Source organism: Antechinus flavipes, chromosome 3 (genome assembly GCF_016432865.1).
Source record: "Antechinus flavipes isolate AdamAnt ecotype Samford, QLD, Australia chromosome 3, AdamAnt_v2, whole genome shotgun sequence".
In the NCBI taxonomy this organism is placed as follows: Eukaryota; Metazoa; Chordata; class Mammalia; order Dasyuromorphia; family Dasyuridae; genus Antechinus; species Antechinus flavipes.
In genome coordinates, this window is record NC_067400.1 from 584,185,224 (window position 1) to 584,207,348 (window position 22,125).

At 38.3% G+C, this 22,125-nt stretch overlaps 1 protein-coding gene across 11 annotated transcripts in view; it reads left to right on the forward strand.

Annotated features, from left to right (window-relative positions):
• Positions 1 to 22,125, forward strand: part of EIF4G3 (eukaryotic translation initiation factor 4 gamma 3) — a 386,518-nt gene that overhangs the window by 229,703 nt on the left and 134,690 nt on the right. For 8 of the 11 annotated variants that reach the window (XM_051988317.1, XM_051988318.1, XM_051988320.1 and 5 more), the window contains 2 exons: positions 7,023 to 7,120; positions 11,736 to 11,858. In XM_051988317.1, coding sequence (XP_051844277.1) covers positions 7,023 to 7,120; positions 11,736 to 11,858 — 221 coding nt within the window. Of the gene's footprint in view, positions 1 to 5,503; positions 5,648 to 7,022; positions 7,121 to 11,735; positions 11,859 to 22,125 lie in introns of all 11 variants that reach the window. The other 3 variants (XM_051988328.1, XM_051988325.1, XM_051988326.1) reach the window with 1 other exon arrangement.

Here is a 22,125-nt window from a genome sequence, read left to right on the forward strand (position 1 = left end):
CAATTTCATAGTTCTAGTCATTGTGGGTCTTAAGTAGAGGCAAGGCCATTTTAAAAAATGATCTGCTGTGTATAGACTTAGCTCTTTTAGCCCACTCCCCATTAGGGTACTCAGGTGGCTCTAATATGATTAGATCAGTATCATTGTAGCCAACAAGAAAGCTTTTGATTCTCATTTCAAGCCTTGAGCTGGCCAGAGTGAAGATGTGACTTATTTTTCACTCTGTGAAGGCATTGGATGCCTTTTGCAGAGCTGGGGACTATTAGTTGTCCTGTGTGCAAACCCTGGATTTGGATATTGGGGTCCTGGTATGAAATCTCAGATCTTTGGCTTCCTGCCTGCTGAAATGCTTCAGAACATACTTACTTCATGGGGCTGTTGGCCAGGGAAATCTGCATCAATGGGAAGAGTTGCTGTTGTTTTTACCCCTGTAATCTTGAGCAGATGATGCGTTCTACCCCAGAGCCTCAGGTTCCTTCTCTGTATGTAAATTGAGACACTTTGGGCTTGTAAGGTCCTGTGACTGTGTTCCTGTAGGGTGACAGCTTTGCCATATTAGTCTTTTGGGTGACTAAAAAGCAGGTAAATGGAATGGTAGCACTCTCCGAAGAACAACTTCAGAAGAGGGGTGGGTTTAGGGAAAGTTAATGGATTCTGTTGTTCACATGTCGAATTTGAGGTGTTTTAAGGACATCCACTTTGAAATTAGTACAATGGACAATTGGTAATTTCCCCTATAGTCTTGTCTGACCTAAATTTTTCATAAAATCATTTAATATAGGCTAGGGGTGTGTCTGTATTTTCTTGGTATAGAATAAGGAGACCAGAGCGTTCACCCTTACTATCAAGACCAAAGAGATTTTAGAAAAATAAATTCTGCGCTGGAGATTAGGAAGAAAACTCTTTTTTTTTTTTTCCTCCATAAAAGAGAACTGATATTTATGAGCCTTGGTTTACCTGGTGATGTTTACCCAGACCTCAGTACTGTTTTCTGTGAGGTCTCAGAAAGGATTTTACAAGGACAGCATATTCTTTCCATTCCCTGAAATTAAGGATTGAAAGGAGAAGAGAACTGTGGCTGTGCAGGAGCCAAGTATAAAGATTTGCCTGTTTTTGCCACTCCCAGCAGTCCCCGTGCCTCTCTTTTTCCTCCCACTGTATTTTAAATGCTTTTTTGTGTAATGTTAAAATTTTCACATTGAATTGCTTCATTCATTCAGTGAGTCTAAGTAAATTTGGAGATTCTAAGAACTCTAATCATGATCTTAAGGACCTTCCCTTTCTATTAGGTGGAATGAGGCCTTAGTGTTTATATAATATGGGGAGAGTGGGATTAGTTTAGGTGGCTGAGTCCCTGACCCGGTGCTAGGAAAACTCTGAAGCATAGAGAAAGCTTTCCCCTGGGAGGAGTGAAGTTTATGGAAGAAGCGACATCCAAAGTGGGCTGATGGGTAAAGGAGATCATTCCAGGCATGACTGAATGAGGTGATCAGAGACTTGGAGAAGGGAGAGCAAAGGATGACCCCACCCATCAGTCCTTCCCGGGAGTCCATCCTTCACTCAGCTGAAGCACTAACCTGACCTGTCCCCTCTCTGCTTCATCAGTTACAGGAAATAGGAAGTCCTTTTTGGGGTTTAGAGGGCTCTATAACCATCGCCACCGGCCCACCTCCCCCATGATGCCGGCCTCCTTGCTGTGATTCTGTCTCCTGACTGCTCCCCAGGCTTGGAACTCTCCTACACTTCAGTGCTGCCTCCTGGCTTCCTTTAAGTCCCACCTAAATTCCCACCTCCTCCTGGAAGTCCCATTTAATTTTATGTCTTCCCTTTGTTGATTATTTCCAATTTATCTGTCTGTAGCTTGTTTGACTATAGCTGTTTGCATGTTATCTCCCCAATAGCTTATGAACTGAAGAGTAGGTACTATGTTTTACCTTTTCTTTGTATTTCCAGTGGAACATACATTTTAGAACAGTGCTGAGCACATAGTGCACACTCACTACATGTTTGTGGACTGAATAACTATTGATTGACAGGTTTCGTATCCTCTCCCTTGTCCATTTCTTTGCTTATACCATTTCCTCATTAAACCCTGTGCCAGGTTTTGACCAGCTCTCAGTAGTGGCTGACATCTCCATGGCAAATTTCAAATTGCTTCAGTCTCTAAGTAAAACTTTGCAAAGATCAGCCCGGATAACCATGGCATTGGAAAAGCATGGGCACTAAGAGATCAATAATTTGTCCTTGGCAACTTCGCAAACAACAAAAAGTGCAGAGTGACCTGTAGTGCTGGGTTGGCCCCCTTTCCTGCTCTTTAGTGATTGAAAGCGCCAACAATGGTATTGTTTGTAGGACCATCTATAAACTTAAAGTGCTGGTGCTCCGAATGTGAGACAGTGTAAAGTTATGGATGAATGGACATATTACGGGAGGAACTAGATTATTACAACTTTGAGCTTCATCACTGTGATGAAGCAGAAGTGAAAAGGAGGTTGAGCTCATGGAAAGCTGGATCTCAGGTCTCCTCCAGAAAGACAAATAAAGAAATTTGTGGAGTTTTATTGTGTGTGCAAAGGCAGTAAGAAACATTTCAGTTGACATTTATTACTCTTGTAGTACAGTGCTCAAATCGAACATTTGCAAAAATATTATAACTTACGTAAAAAACACTCTCCATTGCAGAAAATGAAAAAACAGGAGTTGTGGGATCGTTAAGATTGTGTATACTAGACTACCCTATGTTTCAATAACCAGTGACTCCAATTCAAAGGATAGTATTAGGGGAGGATGGTGGAAAATAGGCCCGATAATTAATCAGCAGAAGAGGCTAAAAGCTCAAATATTCTGCATATCAGCCTCAAGCTTTTGCTATGAATGCCTTTCAAGAAATGAGTTGGGATGGCCTGGAGTGATGATGGCTCTGTGGTGGTGTGGCGTTGCTTCCAAACTATTAGATTGTATACTGCTATAGCGCTGTCCTCCTGGAGTCCTAGATTCCCCACACATGAGAGTCTGAGATAGTGTCCTGTTTTCACTATCTCTCATCCCCCATCCATCTATCCATCCATCCCAGGAGTGGCAGATTAAGGTTCTTCAGACTCAGACCTGGCTGTGCTCTAGGACCCCTGCTTAGAAAGCTCCCATGCTTCTCTGCTGGCTGTAGGAAAAAACATTTTCTGCTGAGCATTGAAAGCCCTTCCCAGTCCAACTCCAGGCTGTCTTTCAGACTAATTTTCTGTTGCTCCCCACCAACCCATGCTATCCTCTTGCATCATAGATGCCATTCTATCCCCTTCCCACTCCCCCCCAGGTGTCTTTTATATTTACAGTGCTCCCCATCCTCAGTTGTCTCTTGGTATCCCCACTTTCCTTCAAGGCTTAACTCATGGTACCTCCTATTTAAGGTCTTCATGGCTTCCCAGTTGTTAGTATGTCCCTGTACCCAATTTCTTTGAATTTACTTAGTATAAATTGTTGTATCTAATGTATTCGTTTACATGTTGTTTCACTATACTACAACGTCAATTCCTGAAGGGAAGAAATCTTTTCATTTTTCACTTTATTTTCCTGGGGCCAGCCTTGTACACAGTGCTGGGTGCATAATAAGTGCTTAATAAATACTTGTTGAATTGAAGATCAAAATAAGACAATTAGAACAAATGATAAAAACAAGATCAGAAAGTATGCAAGGGAAACACACACAGAACTATAATAACCTGTTCATACTGAGAAATATAGAGCAGCATGGTGGCCAGAAAACAGCCGTGGGGACCTGGAAACCTGTCAGACAGCCCTGCTCAGTCATACCAGCCTGAGGCAGACAGACTAGCAGGCTGCTGAGTGGAGGCTGATGGACCTGTGAGGAGGCCCTTCTCAGAGCAGGGAAGCGCTAGTGCCTCAGCACAGCCTCCCGGGCTCCCTTGTGGGGAACCCACTTGTGCTGTGTAGTGTGTCCTCGGGCAGAACACTTCCCTCTTGGGGCTGCATTTTTGCAGGTGACTGAAAAGATCATGAAGATCCTTTTTATGGGGTAGCAAGATGGCACCTTAGTGCATAGAGCTACCAGCATTGCAGTTGGGAGGACCTGAATTCAAATGCGGCCTCTGACACTAATTCTAATCATTTCACCCCATTTGCCTCAGTTTTCTCATCTGTAAAAATGAGCTGGAGAAGGAAATAACAAACCACTCCAGTATCTTTGCTCAGAAAATCACAAATAATATAAAGTTGGGCGCAACTAAACAAGATCTTTTTTAGCCCCAAGTCTGAGATGATGATCTCTCCTAACTTACAGGTTCTGTAAGGGTTCACATATTTATTTGTTCTCTGACTTACCTCAGTGTTTTTATCTTCTGAGGTATTTTTGAGTGTTTTGATGTGTGTATATGTGTGCATGTATCTTTGTTTTTCTATGTATTGTTATAAAATATATGTCTGCATATAGATAAAGCATTTATTAAGTGCTTATTCTGTGGCAGACACTGTGGTAAGCGTGCATACACATACACTCTCACACTTTAAAAGTCTGTTTTGAATGAATTTATTTTGATACTAGGTCTAAATGGAATTGAATGGGAAAAAAAGATAACTTTTAAGTCATTGAATCTAATTGTTTTCTTTTAAAACAAGTGAAGGAAAAGTAACATTAAATGTTTTTGGTTTTGATTTTTTTTTTTTTTTGTATTCCTTAAACAATACCATTGATGTTATTTCTTCATAGCAATAATTTACTAGGATGAAAATGGCAGTTAACTATGACACTAAAATTCTCCTCCATCATAATCCTAAAATAAACTGTAGGCTAGATTTAATTACTTTGTAAGATATTTGGTGTGGTAAATGGCCCTCAGTTCTAATGTCTTCCATTAGGAGGAAGCCTTGCTATGTGTTTGTTTGCTTAACCCCTGGTGTTCTGAAATTGCACCATTTTCCTACGCTGTTGACTCAACAATGTTTTCAGTAGGAGATTTTATAAAAATGACTGGTTCACCTTTTGGGTCTTATTTCCCTTAGAGAGAAAAATTTGGCAAGCTGAGTAGATGGTGGTGTTCTAAGAACATTTGAAACCTCATTTGCAAGAGTATGCTGTTTCTCAAGTTCAGTAGTTAAGGACTTGAGAGGTCAGCATGGTTTCAGAATTGTGTTTTCAGGGTTGAGGCAATGCTCCAAAAAAAGTTTCCTGAAATAATCTTAAAAGCAGTATGCTATCATGGAAAGAATTTGGGCTTAGATGTCAGATGCTTGAGTTTGAATCCTGGCTTAGCCATTCCTTAACTGAGGTCACTTAACCTCAGTTATGCGCCTCCCTTCCTTCAGCTGTGAATTGAAGGGGTTGTGCTGGATGCTATCTGAAGCTCTTTCCTGCCCTAAGCCCTTTGGGTCAGTAGCCTTTGCCCCCTCTTTATGCTGTACATATAACTGCTGGAAAATATACTCTCCCTAGGAGATCTCATCTATTCTTACTTCTGCTCGGATGACTCCCATCCTTAACCTCTCTCCCCAGCTCCAGGCCTGTGTTTCAACCTGCCTTCTGCCTCCTTCCACTTGGATGCCTTCCCATCAGCTCAAATCAACATGCTTAAAATTGGACTCATCATCTTTCCCCCAAAACTGACTCCCCTTCCAGACTTTGCTATTTCTGTTAATGGTAGGCTTTAAAAACCTTAGTCATCTTGACTCCTCTCTCTCCCTCACCTCTCATTCAGTCACCAGTTATTATTGATTCTTTCTTTGTGATGTCCTGGCATTAGTTCCTTCTTTTCTGTTCACAATGCTACCACCTAGTTCAGGTCCTCATTTCCTCTTGCCTGGACTATTGAAGTAGCCTTCACTAAACTGGTCTCCCTGCCCTCAGTCTATCCTCCACTTTTCTCTGGTCAGTTTATCCATCCACCCATCCATCCATTCGTCCACCTATCCATCCATCTGTCCATTTGTTCATTAATTCATTTCATTCATTCATTCAACAAACACTTATTAGGTGCCTACTATGTGTAGAGTACTATGTCAGGTGCTGGGGGTTATACAAAGTTTAACTAAGATGGTCACTGTCCTCATGGAGTTTACAGTCCTTGCTGTAGACCTTGCCAGATTAATTTTTCTAAAAAAAAAAAAAAAATTCAGTCTTGTCATTCCCTTTGTTCAAAAACCGCTGGTGGTTCCCCATTGCCTTTAGGATAAAATCTAAATTCCTTGGCCTCATTTGGAGCTTTGTGCAGCTGAACCCTAAACCATGTTTTCTTTTATTTTTTTTTTTTTATGTCCGATTGCTCCCCTCCAGCGAAACTTGCTGAACATGCTTCATTTTCCCATCTCCTTAACTTTAGGCCATTCTGCCCATCTCCCTGCCCAAATCTGGAAGGCCTTGAGCATTCTTCTCTGTCTAGTCGAAACCTCTCCATCGTGCCAAGTCAGTGAAAGTCCCTCCAATTCTTTGAAGTCTTCCCAGGTCACGCCTGCCCACCTTCACCGCACGTTCCTCTGGGCTCCATATCCCTCCTTGTCTTTGTCATTCATTTGGCAATTAGTCCTTTCCTGCCTTGTGACATATCTTGTACTGCTGCCTTTATCTAAATCTTGTTTGATTAACTTTTCATGTATTTATGATTCATCTCCCCTACTAGGGAACTCCTTCAAGGCAAGGACTGTAATTTAAACATAACAATCATTTTTCCCTCTCTGCCTTCTTCCCCAGCATAGTGCCTTATTACATAGTAGACATTTCCTAAGTATTTGTTGATTGTTTGAAAGTAAAATTGTGTAGGTCTTTTTATGCTCGATGCATAATGAAGATAGGGATTTTCCACTAATTATGACTGAATTCAGCCTTTTGCTGGTTAACCTTCCATAGCTGGAAGTGAGTTGTAGAGATTTACTGACAAATAGAATGGTTGGGGCTTTTAAAAGTGGCTCTTCTTGGGCTTTGTTAAGGCTTAAAAAGGGGGGGGGGGAAAGTCACTCTTTATCAGGCAGAGATGTTCAACAAACTGAAGCCTTGTTTTCCTCCTTTTCCAATTCTCTAGGAACACCGTTCTATCCAAGTCAGCCAGTGTACCAGTCAGCACCCATCATAGTGCCTACACAGCAGCAGCCTCCGCCAGCCAAGAGAGAGAAAAAAACGGTAAGGGGACTTGTCCCATTCTTGCACAGATCTGTCTGGGTCAGCCACAGCCACCGGGACATATGCTCAGCCTCTGAGATTTATTTCTTTGGTTACACTAGGGAAGGCAGTTATGAGGCCCTCTGTGACAGGAAGTCAGAAATCACAGTTACAAGGAAGCCTTGTTCCAATCCTGATCTTGTAGGTTTTCCTCATTGTTGAGTGTCTCTCACTGTTGGGAGGCGGGATCGAAAGCAGGTTTTACAGGAGTCCTGGGCCATGGATGAACTGAGACTGTTGCCTTGGCCAGCTGCTGACGACCTGCCACTTAACCGCCTCTCTCTAATGATCCTTTTGGGTTTCTATGTAGAGGTTTAAAGAAAAGAGGTTCAAATCAGTGAATGAAGCACAGGCATTTCTTTATGGGAAATAGGTATTGTTTTAAGAGTAAAATGACTCAACATTTGATGGAGGAGAGCTGCTCTTCCCCTACATCTCTGACTTGTCCTTGCTTTACTCCACATGGATCTGGATGTTTCCCTTCAGTTGAGCATCAGATAAGAGTATCAACACTTTGGCAGAGCAGGTGGAGTCTTAAGTTAGGTTTGGAGTCAGGGAGGATCTGCTTCAGCAACCACTTCCTTTATCATCTGGAGAGATGACAGCAATACCTTAGTGCCTGTGTTCATTAGGTTCAAACAAGGGGAAGTTCCTAAATATCTTACAAATTGTACAGTTTTCAGTGAACAAGTCACAGAAAGACAGAGACAACCAACATATGCAGGAATAAGAGAGCATGTTTCTGCAGCATTTCAAGGCACTTTCCCCATTATACCTTTGTAAGTTCAAACTGGTGCAGTAATTCCTTATTCCCATTTTACAAGGCAGTGACAGATCCTGGATTCATACTCTTACCCCAAACCTAGTCCTTTTGCTATTACAGCATACCTAATCTGTCTCATCTGATAGCCTCCCTTTCTTCCTGCCATACATATCAAGACAATAAATGATCCCAAAAAGCCACTTCTAAAAGCTTCTTCCTGGTCACTTTAATGATAATTCCTTTGTTCTTTGCTTTGGCTTATTGTTTCATAAAACACCCAAGAGCAGAGGAATATGATAAACCTTGAACTTTCTGAGAAGTATATTATTGGAGCATTATATAAACATTTCAATTGAAGTTGAAATGTATTATTTTCAAAAATATTTTTAAGACAGTCGCCAGCTACTGTTAAGTGAGCTATTCAGTAAATCCCTCTGTTGCTGCAATTCTGATAACTTGCAGGCATTTTTAGACATTTTCTCCAGAGAATCTTTATAATTGCTCGTTTTCAGATGCTGACAGAAAATGTAAAACTTGAATACAACCCACTGAGGTCACACAGTGCGGGCCCTTTTTTAGGCTTGGTTCTCCAGTGCAAAGGTTGTAGCTTATTAGTAAATTAGTAAAATGTGTTACTTAGGAATGAATGTCCAGAGTAGAAGAAATCTTTCTTTCATTCTAAAGGAAAGTTGATAAACTCTTAAGGCAGCTAGGTGATTTAATGGATGAGTGCTGGAGGAAAACTCAACTTCCTGAGTTCAAATCTAGTCTCAGGTACTTATTAGCTGTGTTGATCCTGGGCAAGGGACTTAATTCTGTTTGCTTTAGTTTCCTCCTCTGTAAAATGAACTGGAGAAGAAAATGGCAAACCATTCCAGTATTTTTGCCAAGAAAACCCCAAATGTGGGATCATGAAAAGTCGGACTGACTAAAGTGATTGAACAACAGCAACATGAACTTGTAAGCTGTATCAGTTTCTTCTATTTTTCCATCGATCATTTCAAGATATTATTCTTCATTCCACAGAACATTAAGTAAGAATAACTGAAATACTTACAGTATGTACTGGCAGTATATATAATAATTCATTTCTGGTAATTCTCCACTTCTGCCTAGAGGAGAGAGTTGTATTTTATAAACTCGAGAGATAATCCCGTTTTCTTAAATACCATGCTTTATTCTGTGTTTATTTGAGAGTTTCAAGTACAAGTTCTCAAAATTAGTCGTATTAATGTGGTCATCCTAAGTCCTTAGGCACATTTTCCCAACTGAACAAAATGTATTCGTTCCCAATTTAACTCTTTCCACTAGAATCCCTGGTAGTTTTATGTTGAATTTCCTTTCCCTCTTTTTTGCATTTATGCCACTACTTTCCATTTTGAGGCTAACAGATAAGAGGAACGAATATAGGTCTTGATTTGAGTAAAGTATGATTGGATATGGTTGGCATTATAGCCTTCTGGATTAGTGTAGTAGAAAAAGAAGAGGGGCAGCTAGGTGGCGAACCAGCCCTGAAGTCAGGAGGACCTGAGTCCAATTTGGTCTCAGACACTGAACACTTCCTGGCTGTGACCCGATTGTCTCAGCAAAAAAGAAAAAAAAAAAAGAAAAAGAAGCGATGTCATAGAGTTGAGAATCTTTGGGATCATATCTTCTACAGAGATTCATGGGATCACATGTTGAATCCATGGGAGCTGATGAAATCATCAAACAAAATAGTGTACAGGGAGAAGAGAAAATGAACCAGGAAAAAATCTTAGGGGACATTCACGATTAGTGAATGAAGCATAATATCTAATTGCTGAGAGGGAAATGATGAACTCAGGAGTGTAGAATGTGACACATTTTTGGATAAAGCTAGTGTGGGAATTTAATTTGCTTGATTATTTCTTGTTAAAAGGATTTCTATTTCTTTTTCCAATATAGAGAAAATAGATTTTTGTTCATTAAAAATCAAATCAAAATAAGCAATCCTACCAATAAATGTCTCTACTAAGAAGATTCCGCTTTTTGTTGGACTAATAATGGCATATTCACAGATTTGGAAATCCAATTTTTTTACACATCTCTTTATCAGTCTATGTTAATAATTTCATATGGGGAAGGGTGTTGCTAACAGATTTTGGGGAGTGCTTCTTGATTGGATTACTGTATGAGCTCTACCATGAAGGGATTTTTTAAAAGAGGTTTGAGTGAGGAAAGATCTCGTTTTAAGCATGCCAGACAGCTTGGGCCAAGCTGGATGCAAGAGCTGTAATCCTGTGTCTGGGGAATCTCAAGCTTGCACTTTGGTAAGATAAAATGCAAAAAAGGGTATGCTGAGAGATTAGTTTAGCAAGGTAGACCAGGTTGTAAAGGTTTAAAGTTCCTGCAGGGCCAAGCAGAGTTGTTGGGAATGACAGAGTAATCTGATTTTGGCTGCTGTGTGGTGGGCGGGTTGGAAAGAGGAGAGACTAGCTTGCAGGGAGATCGGGGAGAGACTGTTGCTGTATTCCAAGCCAGAGGTGATTAGGACCTGGACTGTTGTGATTGCAATGTGCGTAAGTAGATGGATGCAAAAGAAATTGAAAAGGTTGAATTAATAAGATTTGGCTACTAGATTAGATACTAGGGTGGGAGAATGAAAGTGAAGAGTCAAGGATGACTCCCAAGTTGAGAACTTGAATTCAGAGATGTCTTAGTTCAGGATGCCTCAAATGTCTCATGACTTCAAATCATGCTTAGACTAAGGACACTAATGCTTTGTTAGCAGCTTAAGGCTTTCGTTTATATATGAAGAGGTTTTGAAATCACCCGGACAAATAAATGTTTGCCACTGCAAATAATGTCTTCTTGTCTTAAATCTTTAATGATAATAGCAGACATTAAATAAGGCATAAATGATTTACTTTATCTGCTAATTTCACTGGTTCTTCATGTGCCATCTAAATGGGGGTACCTACCCATTTGAAGATGCATGTAACAAGTAGGTGTTAGTTTCAGGAGATCAACCAGAATTTTACAAACTTAACTAGAATGTTTATTTAAAGGAGGAACTTTTACAGAGAATTATTGATTTAAAGTTGAAAAAGAGACCTTAGAGGGAACCTTGTCCAATCCCAGATGTAATAGATTTTAAAATAGTAATTCATAGAGAAGTAGAATGAGTTTTTTCTACAGTTACAGAATTTGCTAATCATTGTTTACATTGCAGTAAATATTAAATTACCTCTAGCTTGACCTGAGCAGAATAAACAAAACCCTGAACCCACGGGAAGTTTGACAGAGATCATCTGAAATTTTTCTTGACTAAGAAGTTCAGAGCAATGGATCTTCTTTGAACAAGTCTTTGTTTCTGTTGGATCTTAATTTAAGTTGGATCTAATGGGCACTAATTTTGAATTGTGATTGGATTTGAGTGAAATTTTGAATCTGAATGATTTTTAAAAATTAGCTGTTTTGTTATTTCTGTAAATCAGGGGCTTTTCTTTATCTACGTCTTACTCATAGAAGCATCTTTTGGGCCCTGGCTGGAATGAATGTATGAGGACAATAAGATCATAGGTTAGAAATAAAAGGAATCCCAGAGGCTTTAGCAGAGTCCTTTTCATTTTACAACAGGAGAAACTGAGACCCAGAGAAGGAAAGTGACTAGCATCTACTCATATAGAGGGTATATGGCAGAGCTTCCCCCTCTCATTACCAATCTAGTATTCCTAGCAGTGTTTCCTGGTGTCTTCCTGGGAAATCTGTATGATGCATCTACTGATCTCTACAATATCCTCATTCAGTTTCTTTATATGGTGGTTTTTTTTTTTTTTTTTAATTTGGTAGATACGGATTCGGGATCCAAACCAAGGTGGGAAGGACATAACAGAGGAGATCATGTCTGGAGGTGGCAGCAGAAACCCTACCCCTCCCATAGGGAGACCTACGTCGACACCGACACCTCCTCAGGTAAGAGGCAGTCAGTTCTGGTGGGATCCTATATGCATTTGGTTACTAACCATTCCTGAGCTTTGCTGTTTTCTAGAACCACTTTCTATACTTTCCATTTCCATTATTTGTCTCATAGTCTTGAATATCTAGATTCTACATACTGGGTTTTTTTTTTTTTTTTTTAAAGAAATAAAAAAAATTAAAAAAGACTGTTGGTAACAGTTTGCTATGTGGTCTTTTCAATCAGAATCTTGGTAGCTGTCATGTTTCCTAATGAACTCTTGCTACTCTCCTGTGGAAAGGAGTTTATGTTTTTACTGTGAATATTAGGCTTTAAAAACTGTCCCCTGTGCTAATGCAAGCGCTGAGGTTGGGACTCTAAACTGTTTTGTGGCACCCCATGTTAGGATTGCACATATGTTAACTCTCATGCATTATATAACTCCATGGAGGACCTTGTGAGCCTTTCAATAGGAACATTCATTGAGGAAATGATCCTTTAATCATCAAGTAAGTAATTTCATAAATACATTTATCATATCACTTTAGGACATGAAACCATGAAGTCAAACACAATCACAGATAGTGTGGACATGGAAATGAAAATCCACAGAAAGCAGTAGGTCCCCTCTGCAGCTTGGAAATGATAAATTGGCACAAAAGGCTCCTTCAGACTTGGTAGAAAAGTACATTAGAATGGTCAAACATATCAGAAATCACCTTTATAAAACACAAATCAACACTTCAATTAAAGAGTACCTCCTGCTGTGGAAGAAAGCTCTGGAGATAAAAAGCCCAAATCAAACAGTCTTACCCTCAAAGAATTTAAAATTGTGAGGGATCCCAATTTTATACCTCTCTAAGTAAATTATCTGCAAGATTATCTCGGAAAGAAAGAGAACAGCTGGCTGAGGATGATGGAAAGACTTGTCAGGGTTCCCAGAGACTTAGAGGTATAGCAAGGGTTTTCTAGGCAAGGAAGGAGGACTTTTAAAAGGATAGAGAAGTACTAGGTAGGATGTTCGGTTGAGGGAACAATTGTTGGTCTGTTCTGATTTTACCAATAAGCAGAGAGAGGAATTAGGAGATTATGGTAGAAGAATCTGTCTGTCTCTCTGTTGAAGACAGATTTTGGAATGAGGAGTTTATGCTAGAGTCACTAGGGAATTGGAAAGAGAGGAAGAGAATGAGCATTTATAGAGCTCCTACTCTGTGCCAGGCACTGTTCTAATTACTTCACAAATATGATTTTGTTTAATTTAATTGATTCAGTGAGAAGGCAACTAAAGTTTTCTTGTCTTTCATTGTCATAACATGCAAATTTTTGACGTCATTAATTAATAAGATTCTAATTTAATTGATTTTAGCTGCTTGTCAGAACATTAAATCTCATTAAAATGACCTCCTGGTGACTTTCTCTACTACTTGCCATTATATTCAGATGCTGTCTTTCCCTCTCTGGCATTCTTTGGGATCGGAATTAGTGATTTCCTTCCATATCCAATCACTTAAGCCAGTGGCCAGCAGCCAGCCATTCTTTAAGGCTTCTTCACTTTAACCTTGTCTCTGAGGTTTTCAATTTCCATTGAAAGTAAGAGGCTGTGTTGTGATGTTCTGCAAAAACTCCTGCCCCACTGACACCTGGTATATCAGCCCTACTCTTGGCATCCTCAGCTTTAGCTGAATTTGAATTTACTGGATGACATCATCTCAGATAATTTTCAGGCTCTTCCTATATTATGAATTTAGTGTTCTAAGGGCCCTTTTCTAATCGTAACTTTTTTTTCTCTTCCATTTTCTTTTCCTCTACTGATATATAGGACTCTATACCACTTAAAATAAATGGACTGCCACTACTAAAACTTAGGAAAATTTTGGTTTTCTAGAAATTTTTTGGTTGTAGTATATTAGTTTCATTGAACATGAGTTATTTGGAAGGGTCAGATATGGAATACTTTAACAACCACTATATGATTTGAGAATGACTTGTTAGAACAAGAGCAAAAACGAGAATGAGAAGACTATTATAATGTGCAATTATAGCAGCTCCAACCTGACATGTTGACAAAATTAGAATTGGATTAAGCAAAATATCTAGACATTGGGCTAAGTAACTAACTGCTTCTTTGCTTTCATATGTATTCATCCCACCCTGTGTCCACCAGATGTAAAGCAGCCACCCTTTTTATTTGGGAGAGGCTAAAAGAATCCAGTGATCACTTTTCGACAAATAATGATCTTCATAATTAGCAAGGGGAGGCACATGGCAGCCAAGAACAATACTGGTTTAGATTAGAAACTTTGCAAAATATTATGGAGGGAATTGGAGGAAGAGTAAAGGAAGGATTAACAGAGAAGAGTAGATTAACAGAGAAGGAAAGGGTTTACTCAATTTCATAGTTCTAGTCATTGTGGGTCTTAAGTAGAGGCAAGGCCATTTTAAAAAATGATCTGCTGTGTATAGACTTAGCTCTTTTAGCCCACTCCCCATTAGGGTGCTCAGGTGGCTCTAATATGATTAGATCAGTATCATTGTTAACAACAAGAAAGCTGTTGATTCTCATTTCAAGCCTTGAGCTGGCCAGAGTGAAGATGTGACTTATTTTGTATCCAAATTGCTAATCTAAATCATTTAATCCAGAGACCATTTCAAACCACTTATAAATGAACAGATAAAAAATAGAATATGTCTCTTAGCATTTCTAAAGCAATCTTTGTCATACAAAGTGAGCTACTATTTTTAGATTCTAATATCTCACACCCTAGTATGCTAGTTGAATTCAAATGGCACTAAAGAAGAAAAGACGAGAAGGACATTTGGACTAGATTGTGTATATGTGCAGGGGAAAATAATACACGGGCACCATGTTACCTGAAAGAGAGGAAGATATAAAAACATTGTAGTGAATCATGGACATTATTTCTAAGGGAAAAAAAGATGATTGAAAAGATAAACAATAGCTCCTGACTTATTTTCTCAGCATAAAATTGTAAGAGAATGATCTCTTCATATTATTATAATATTATTATATTTTGAATGAAAATATGAGAAAGTAGCAAAATGCAGCAGATCAAATGATTCAATTTAAGGAATACAAGATCCTGCTGTTTTTACAATTTGTTGATTATGAAAAGGCATCATTGAGTAAAATGGAGTTATAAATGTTTCCCAGCAAGGTGTCTTTTTGCCTGTGTAAAAGATTATACACAGTTCCTTCATGGCTGCAGTGAAAGATAACTTTGCTTAATGATGCTTCAATCATTAGGATTAGGCAAGACATCAAAGTATATTTTACTAAGATGTTCTCCATTATTGTGATATCCTTTGCAAAGGCCAGATGGACTATGGATTACTCATTAATTATAAAGTTCTTAGATACAGCTATTTGGAGATGGCTTTGCAACACTAGAGAGCCCTTTTTTTTTTTTTTTTTAACTGAGATTTAATTAATACCAATCCATGGTTGAAATCTCATTAAGTACATAGTCTCTGAGTTGGGAGACTTCTTGATGACTTTCTAGTTGGGAATGTAGTTGAAGCTTTCCAGCAGATAAGAGCCTGGTGCCTGCTATTTTATTCTTAGATAACTTGAACAGTTAAAATTTTTTTTCTATATATTCACCCTAAATTTACTACTTAGAAACTCTTCCCATTTGTTCTTGGTTATTCCTTCTGGGATAAAACAGTACAATTCCAAACCCTTTTCTATGTTCACCCCCTATATATTAAGTGACATAATGACAATAACAATAACTCCTATGTATATACACCTGACACTATGCTAAGCTCTTAATAATTATTATAAATTATCTCATTGGATCTTCACAACAACCTTGGAAAGTAAGTGCTATTATAATCCCTACTTTACAGTTGAGGAAACTGAGGCAAGTAGCAGTTAAGTGACTTGGCCAGTAGCGTCTGTCCTAGCAGCGGTAGGTGTCTGAGCCTTGAGTCTTTTTTCCATCATATTGATGTAATATAGCTTCTAGGGGAGACAGCAGTAATTTTAAGGTTCCCTGACCTTAGGGGGTTTCTATTCTAACAATCTGTCAGTGATTCTAAAGTCCCATAGCTTTGGAATCTGTGACCTTGAGTGAATACTATTGGTCTAACAATCTGTCCCATTTCAAGTCCTCTGGCCTTAGAACAGTCCTACAAACATTACTGTCGGTTAGTCAGTGATAACCCAGATTCTTGAGATCACTCCTTGGTTCTAACCCTAGGCCATAAAACTAGCATATCTGTAACATGAAGAACTAGATAAATGAGTCTCTTTGCTTGTGTTTCTTTGCTAAATTCTCTTGGAATTTAGACCATTCCAATTGGCGGTACAATTACAATAAATTTTGCCCCTTGACTTGGAAATGAGTTCAAGCCTGTAAATTCTTTTGAGACACCTCATGACACCGGTCTATGACCCCGATCTTTTAGGATCCCTTCCCAGCCTCAGCAATACCAACTAGCTGCATTGGCATCAGTTTATGTGTAGAAGCAAAATAGATCAAAGTATTTTAATTTTTTAATTGACCGTAGTTAGCTCAACTCTTGTTTATAGAAAGAGAAGATATTTTTTCCCTCGGATCTTCAGTACATTCCAATTGCCCAACTATGAGCCTCTGAGCTCTGTTGTAATGGCCTGGGGAGTGGGAGGGCAGTGCCCTTGTCCAGGTGACCAGTGCTGCCTGTGGCTACGACTCCAGCTGTTCATGTACTGCTTCCTCTGACCCGCGAGGGCTGCATACCTCACATGGTCTTGCTCAGCTTTATGGAAGAAGCATGGGGTGGGGCTAGTCCAAGTCAGCAAAGCCAGCTGTGGCCATGTTTGCATGAGGAGCCTTTCTGCAGAAGTAGATGCTGCTTGTTGGCAATGAGTCTTTGTGGCATGATTGGCACATGCTGTATAGCCTCACTTGTCACTTTCCACACTTAAAAAAAGTACATTTATGAGTGTAACTTGCATTGATTTTAAGAGGATCACTTGAAAAGATTCATGTTCTAATCCCATCTATTTTTAATTCATCTCTCTGATTTCATTTCCCTCATCTGTAAAATGAGAGCCTTGGAGTTGCTAGTAATCTTTATGGTTCTTTCTAGCTCTGTATTTTATATATGTGTGTGTAATTTTATAACCTCAGATAAGAAAATACAAAGTCATATTTATGTTTTGATTATCTTTTTTGGGGGAGGGGTAACAGTATATTTCTATTATAGTATCTGGAAGCAATAGGGAAACATTAAGTGTACATCAAATAATCAATTAGCAAGCATAACAGTAAACCAATTATTGCTGTCATGGAGCTCACATTTCTTTTATTTTTCCTTTCTTAAAAATTCCTCCCCTATTTACATGTAAAACAACATAGTTTTTTGGGTTACACATGCACATTTATTTTGGACATATTTCCATATGAATCATATTGGGAGAAAAGAATTTTTAAAAACATGAAAAAAAGAAACAAGAAAAAAAAAAAGAATATAGAATGTGTTAATTTACATTTGGTCTGCATAGTTCTCTCTCCGGATGCTGATGGCATTTTCCATCCGAAATTTATTAGAATTGTCTTGGATCACTGAACCTCTGAGCGAGAACCAAGTCTATCATAGTTGATTATTGCACAATCTTTTTGTTGCTATGCACCATGTATTCTGGTTCCGCTTGTTTTGCTCAGCATCTGTTTGTTTAAATCTTTTCAAGCCTTTCTAAAATCAACTTGTACATCATTTTTATAAAACAATACATTCCATTCCATTCATATATCATACCTTTTTCAGCCATTTTCCAACTGACGGGCATCCAATCAGCTTTCAGTTTTTTGCCACTACGAAAAGGACTATCACGAACATTTTTGCCCATGTGGGGCCCTTTTTATAATCTCTGGCATACAGACCTAGTAGAGACACTGCTGGATCAAAGGGCATGCAGTTTTGTAGCCTGGGAATGTAGTAAAGAGTGACTCTGAAGACATTTCAATGTCAAAAAAGTGTGTATTTGATCCTACTGTTAATAGGCAGCCACTGAAGTTTATTGTGTTAATAGGGTTTTTATGGTCACATCTGTGGCTTCAGAAAATCACATGTCAACTTGAGTTTAAGGTAGATTGGCATAGGGAAAGACTTAAGGAAGAGAGACCAAGTAGCAAATTATTTTTGTAGCCCAGGTGAAAAGTAAAAGGCTATGAGGTGGTTGTTTTGTGAATGGAGAGAAGGTGGCAGATATAACAGAAGATTTATGCGAGTGAGGAGTCTGCCTGGAAGGTTGCTAGTGCTCTCAAAAATAATGGGAAAATTCAGAAGAAGGAGATGATGATGATAATGGATTAAAATAATATTCCTTCACTAATAGATTTATATTTAAAAAAATACATTCTTACAGATTTTTTTTTTAGCTTGAGTTGCATGCTTTCTTGCTTTCTTTTTTGACTTGTTTCACATCATTCTAGATATTCATTTGGAATTACATTATCCAATTATATTGATTAGTGAGATAATAAAAGTTGTTCTGCTTGAATTTGATTTGCTGAAAAGCATTTAGAGATGAAATGCTAATAGCCTAAAGGGACAGTAATGGGTGATAAAAATAGAATACTTCAAAGCATATTTAAAAAAAATTTTTTTTTAGTCCTTTTTGTCTTCACAGTGAACAATTGTTTCTATACATAAAATTCCATTCCTAGTTTTAACTTTGATGAACAAAAACAGCAAAGCAAATGAAATTGACATTGTGACCAAATCTTTCAACATATATGATTTTTTTAACCAAGGAATCCCCTAAGTCTCTTCCAAAAATAGGGTAGTCTATTACATTTTCTTATTCTTGTGTAATCATTGTTTTTTCATTTATTCTACTAGCTTCCATTAAAATTTTAGAATTAATATATTTTATATTACTTTATATTTTCTTTCGCCACCAAGGAGCAATCCCTTGTAATACAAAAGCAAAAGAGGAAAAACAGTTCACAAAAGTCATCAGTTAAGTGTGACAGTACATACTACTTTCTACTCCTCTTTGCTCCAACCACTATAAAGAAGGGATTGAGATGTGTTCTTATATGTCCTAGGTGCAAAGTTTGGTTATTAAATAGCATTGTTTTTGTTGTTTTTCTTTTTATTCATTTTATTCATGATGTAATCATTGTGTAAATTCCTTTAATGGTTCTCCTTGGTCTGATTTGTACCAGTTTATATATAGATTTCTGATTCTTCTGAATGAGAAACATCAAGGTAGAGTTGTAGATAGATTGTTGCACTTAGAGACAGGAAAATTCTGCGTTTAGATCCGGTCTCAGACATTATTATTAGCTGTGTGACTGAATAGATTTTTAAATTCTGTGTTCCTCAGTTTTCTCATTTGTAAAGTGTGAATGAGAATAGCACCCTGCCTCACAGGGATGTTGTGAGGAATATTTGTATGAGATAATATTTGTAAAGTACTTTGCAAACCTTGGAAGTCTTCTATAAATTCCAACTATTAATATTACTCATATTGATTGTATTACATTGTATTTCTTATATTACAGTTTGCTCAATATTCCCCAAGTAATAACGTCTACCTTGCTTCTGGTTCTTTCCTGCCCTTTGTTCCCCCCCTCCCCCCAAACAAAACAAAACAAAACAACAAACCTGGCTGTTTTGACTATTTTGTCATAGAACATATACCATCATGTGTTTGCCCCTTTCCAAGTCCATGAATATGCATGTATGTATGTATCTGTCTGAATCTCTGTCTTTGGTGAAGGAGTAGGAGAAGGTGTCTTGGGGCCATGCTTCTTTGTGTTCTGACTGCTCTTTGATTCATTTTATTCATGATGTAATCATTGTGTAAATTCCTTTAATGGTTCTCCTTGGTCTGATTTGTACCAGTTTATATATAGATTTCTGATTCTTCTGAATGAGAAACATCAAGGTAGAGTTGTAGATAGATTGTTGCACTTAGAGACAGGAAAATTCTGCGTTTAGATCCGGTCTCAGACATTATTATTAGCTGTGTGACTGAATAGATTTTTAAATTCTGTGTTCCTCAGTTTTCTCATTTGTAAAGTGTGAATGAGAATAGCACCCTGCCTCACAGGGATGTTGTGAGGAATATTTGTATGAGATAATATTTGTAAAGTACTTTGCAAACCTTGGAAGTCTTCTATAAATTCCAACTATTAATATTACTCATATTGATTGTATTACATTGTATTTCTTATATTACAGTTTGCTCAATATTCCCCAAGTAATAACGTCTACCTTGCTTCTGGTTCTTTCCTGCCCTTTGTTCCCCCCCCCGCCCCAAACAAAACAAAACAACCTGGCTGTTTTGACTATTTTGTCATAGAACATATACCATCATGTGTTTGCCCCTTTCCAAGTCCATGAATATGCATGTATGTATGTATCTGTCTGAATCTCTGTCTTTGGTGAAGGAGTAGGAGAAGGTGTCTTGGGGCCATGCTTCTTTGTGTTCTGACTGCTCTTTGATTTATTTTATTACAGTCATGGTGTTTTCTTTGCTAGTCTTCCTTATCTATATATCAGATTGTGGAAATCTTTCTAGATTTCTCTTTAATCATCATAGTTGTCATTTCATGCAGCATTCCATCACATTCGTGTGCTACAATTTTTTTATTTATTTCCCAGTTGATGGATATCTACATTTTGCTATATATATAAGAACTTTTTTCTTATCAGTTGGATCTTCTTGAGATGTGTCTGTTGTAGAATCTCTAAATGAAATAGTATGGACATTTTGATGATTACTTTATTTTCTTGATTCCAAGTTGTTTTCCATAATAGATGTACTGATTCAAAGTTCGACCAAAAGTGTTCTAGTCTGAATATCTTCCTACAATCACTCTAACAGCTACTATTCCTATGTCTTTTGACATCTTTGCCAATTTGCTGTCTGTCATAAATTTACTTTTCTCTTACTACTATTTCCTATGGTTGTTAATAGTTTGCATTTCTTCTGAGAGCTGTTTGTTCATAGCCTCTGACAATTTATCTTTTGGGAAATGTATGTGAATGTGTTCATGTTATATGTGTTAAGATGCATGTGTATTAGTTTTTGCAGATCATTGATACCAAACCCTAATCAGACAGATTTAAAAAAAAATTTTAATAGCTTTTTATTTATAAGTTATATCCATGGGTAATTTTATAGCATTGACAATTGCCAATCTTTTGTTCCAATTTTTCCCCTCCTTCCCCTCACCCTCTCCCCCAGATGGCAGGATGACCAGTAGATGTTAAATATATTAAAGTATAAATTAAATACAAAATAAGTATACATGACCAAACCGTTATTTTGCTGTACAAAAAGAATTGGACTCTGAAATATTGTACATTTAGTCTGTGAAGGAAATCAAAAAATGCAGGCAGGCAAAAAAATATAGGGATTGGGAATTCAATGTAATGGTTCTTAGTCATCTCCCAGAGTTCTTTTGCTGGGTGTAGCTGGTTCAGTTCATTACTGCTCTATTGGAACTGATTTGATTCATCTCACTGCTGAAGATGGCCATGTCAGAATTGATCATCATAAAGTATTGTTGTTGAAGTATATAATGATCTCCTGGTCCTGCTCATTTCCCTCAGCATCCGTTCATGTAAGTCTCTTCAGACCTTTCTGAAATCATCCTGTTGGTCATTTCTTACCAAACAATACTATCCCATAATATTCATATACCACAATTTATTCAGCCATTCTCCAATTAATGGGCATTTATTAGTTTCCAGTTTCTGGCCACTACAAAGAGGACTGCCACAAACATTCTTGTACATACTGATGTGATGACTGTGTATTTAAAATCAGCCAGAGTCAGGAATTCAGGTTAGGGGAAAATCTTTGCTTTTTATTCTTTTTGGAGGTGAGGAAGGATTGCGATCGCAATGTGTGCAGCTGCAACAAGATGCCAGCCAGCCTCTTCCACCTCTCTCTCTGCCCCTCTGCCTCCACCCACCAATTTCCTAAACAACACATCAGGTCTTGCACAAAGAGTAGGCGAGGGCCATTCTTTCTCCAAGCATATATATTAATAGAGTATATTCCCATTACTATTTAGCCTCACGTGTTTGGGACCTCAGTGTATCAACTCAAGCCTCAGCCCATTACATCTCCCGCTTTCTTTTGTTTTAGAACACAGGTGGTCATGCCATCTCTGACTCCTCAGGGAGGTCAGAGCCCCCAAGGGGAGGTGATCACACCCTCCCTGACTTCTCAGGAAGGGAGATGAAAAGCACCAAAGGGAAGTGGGGGTTGCTAGCGGGTTTCTGGGCTAAAGGATCTTATTATGCACAAACCCA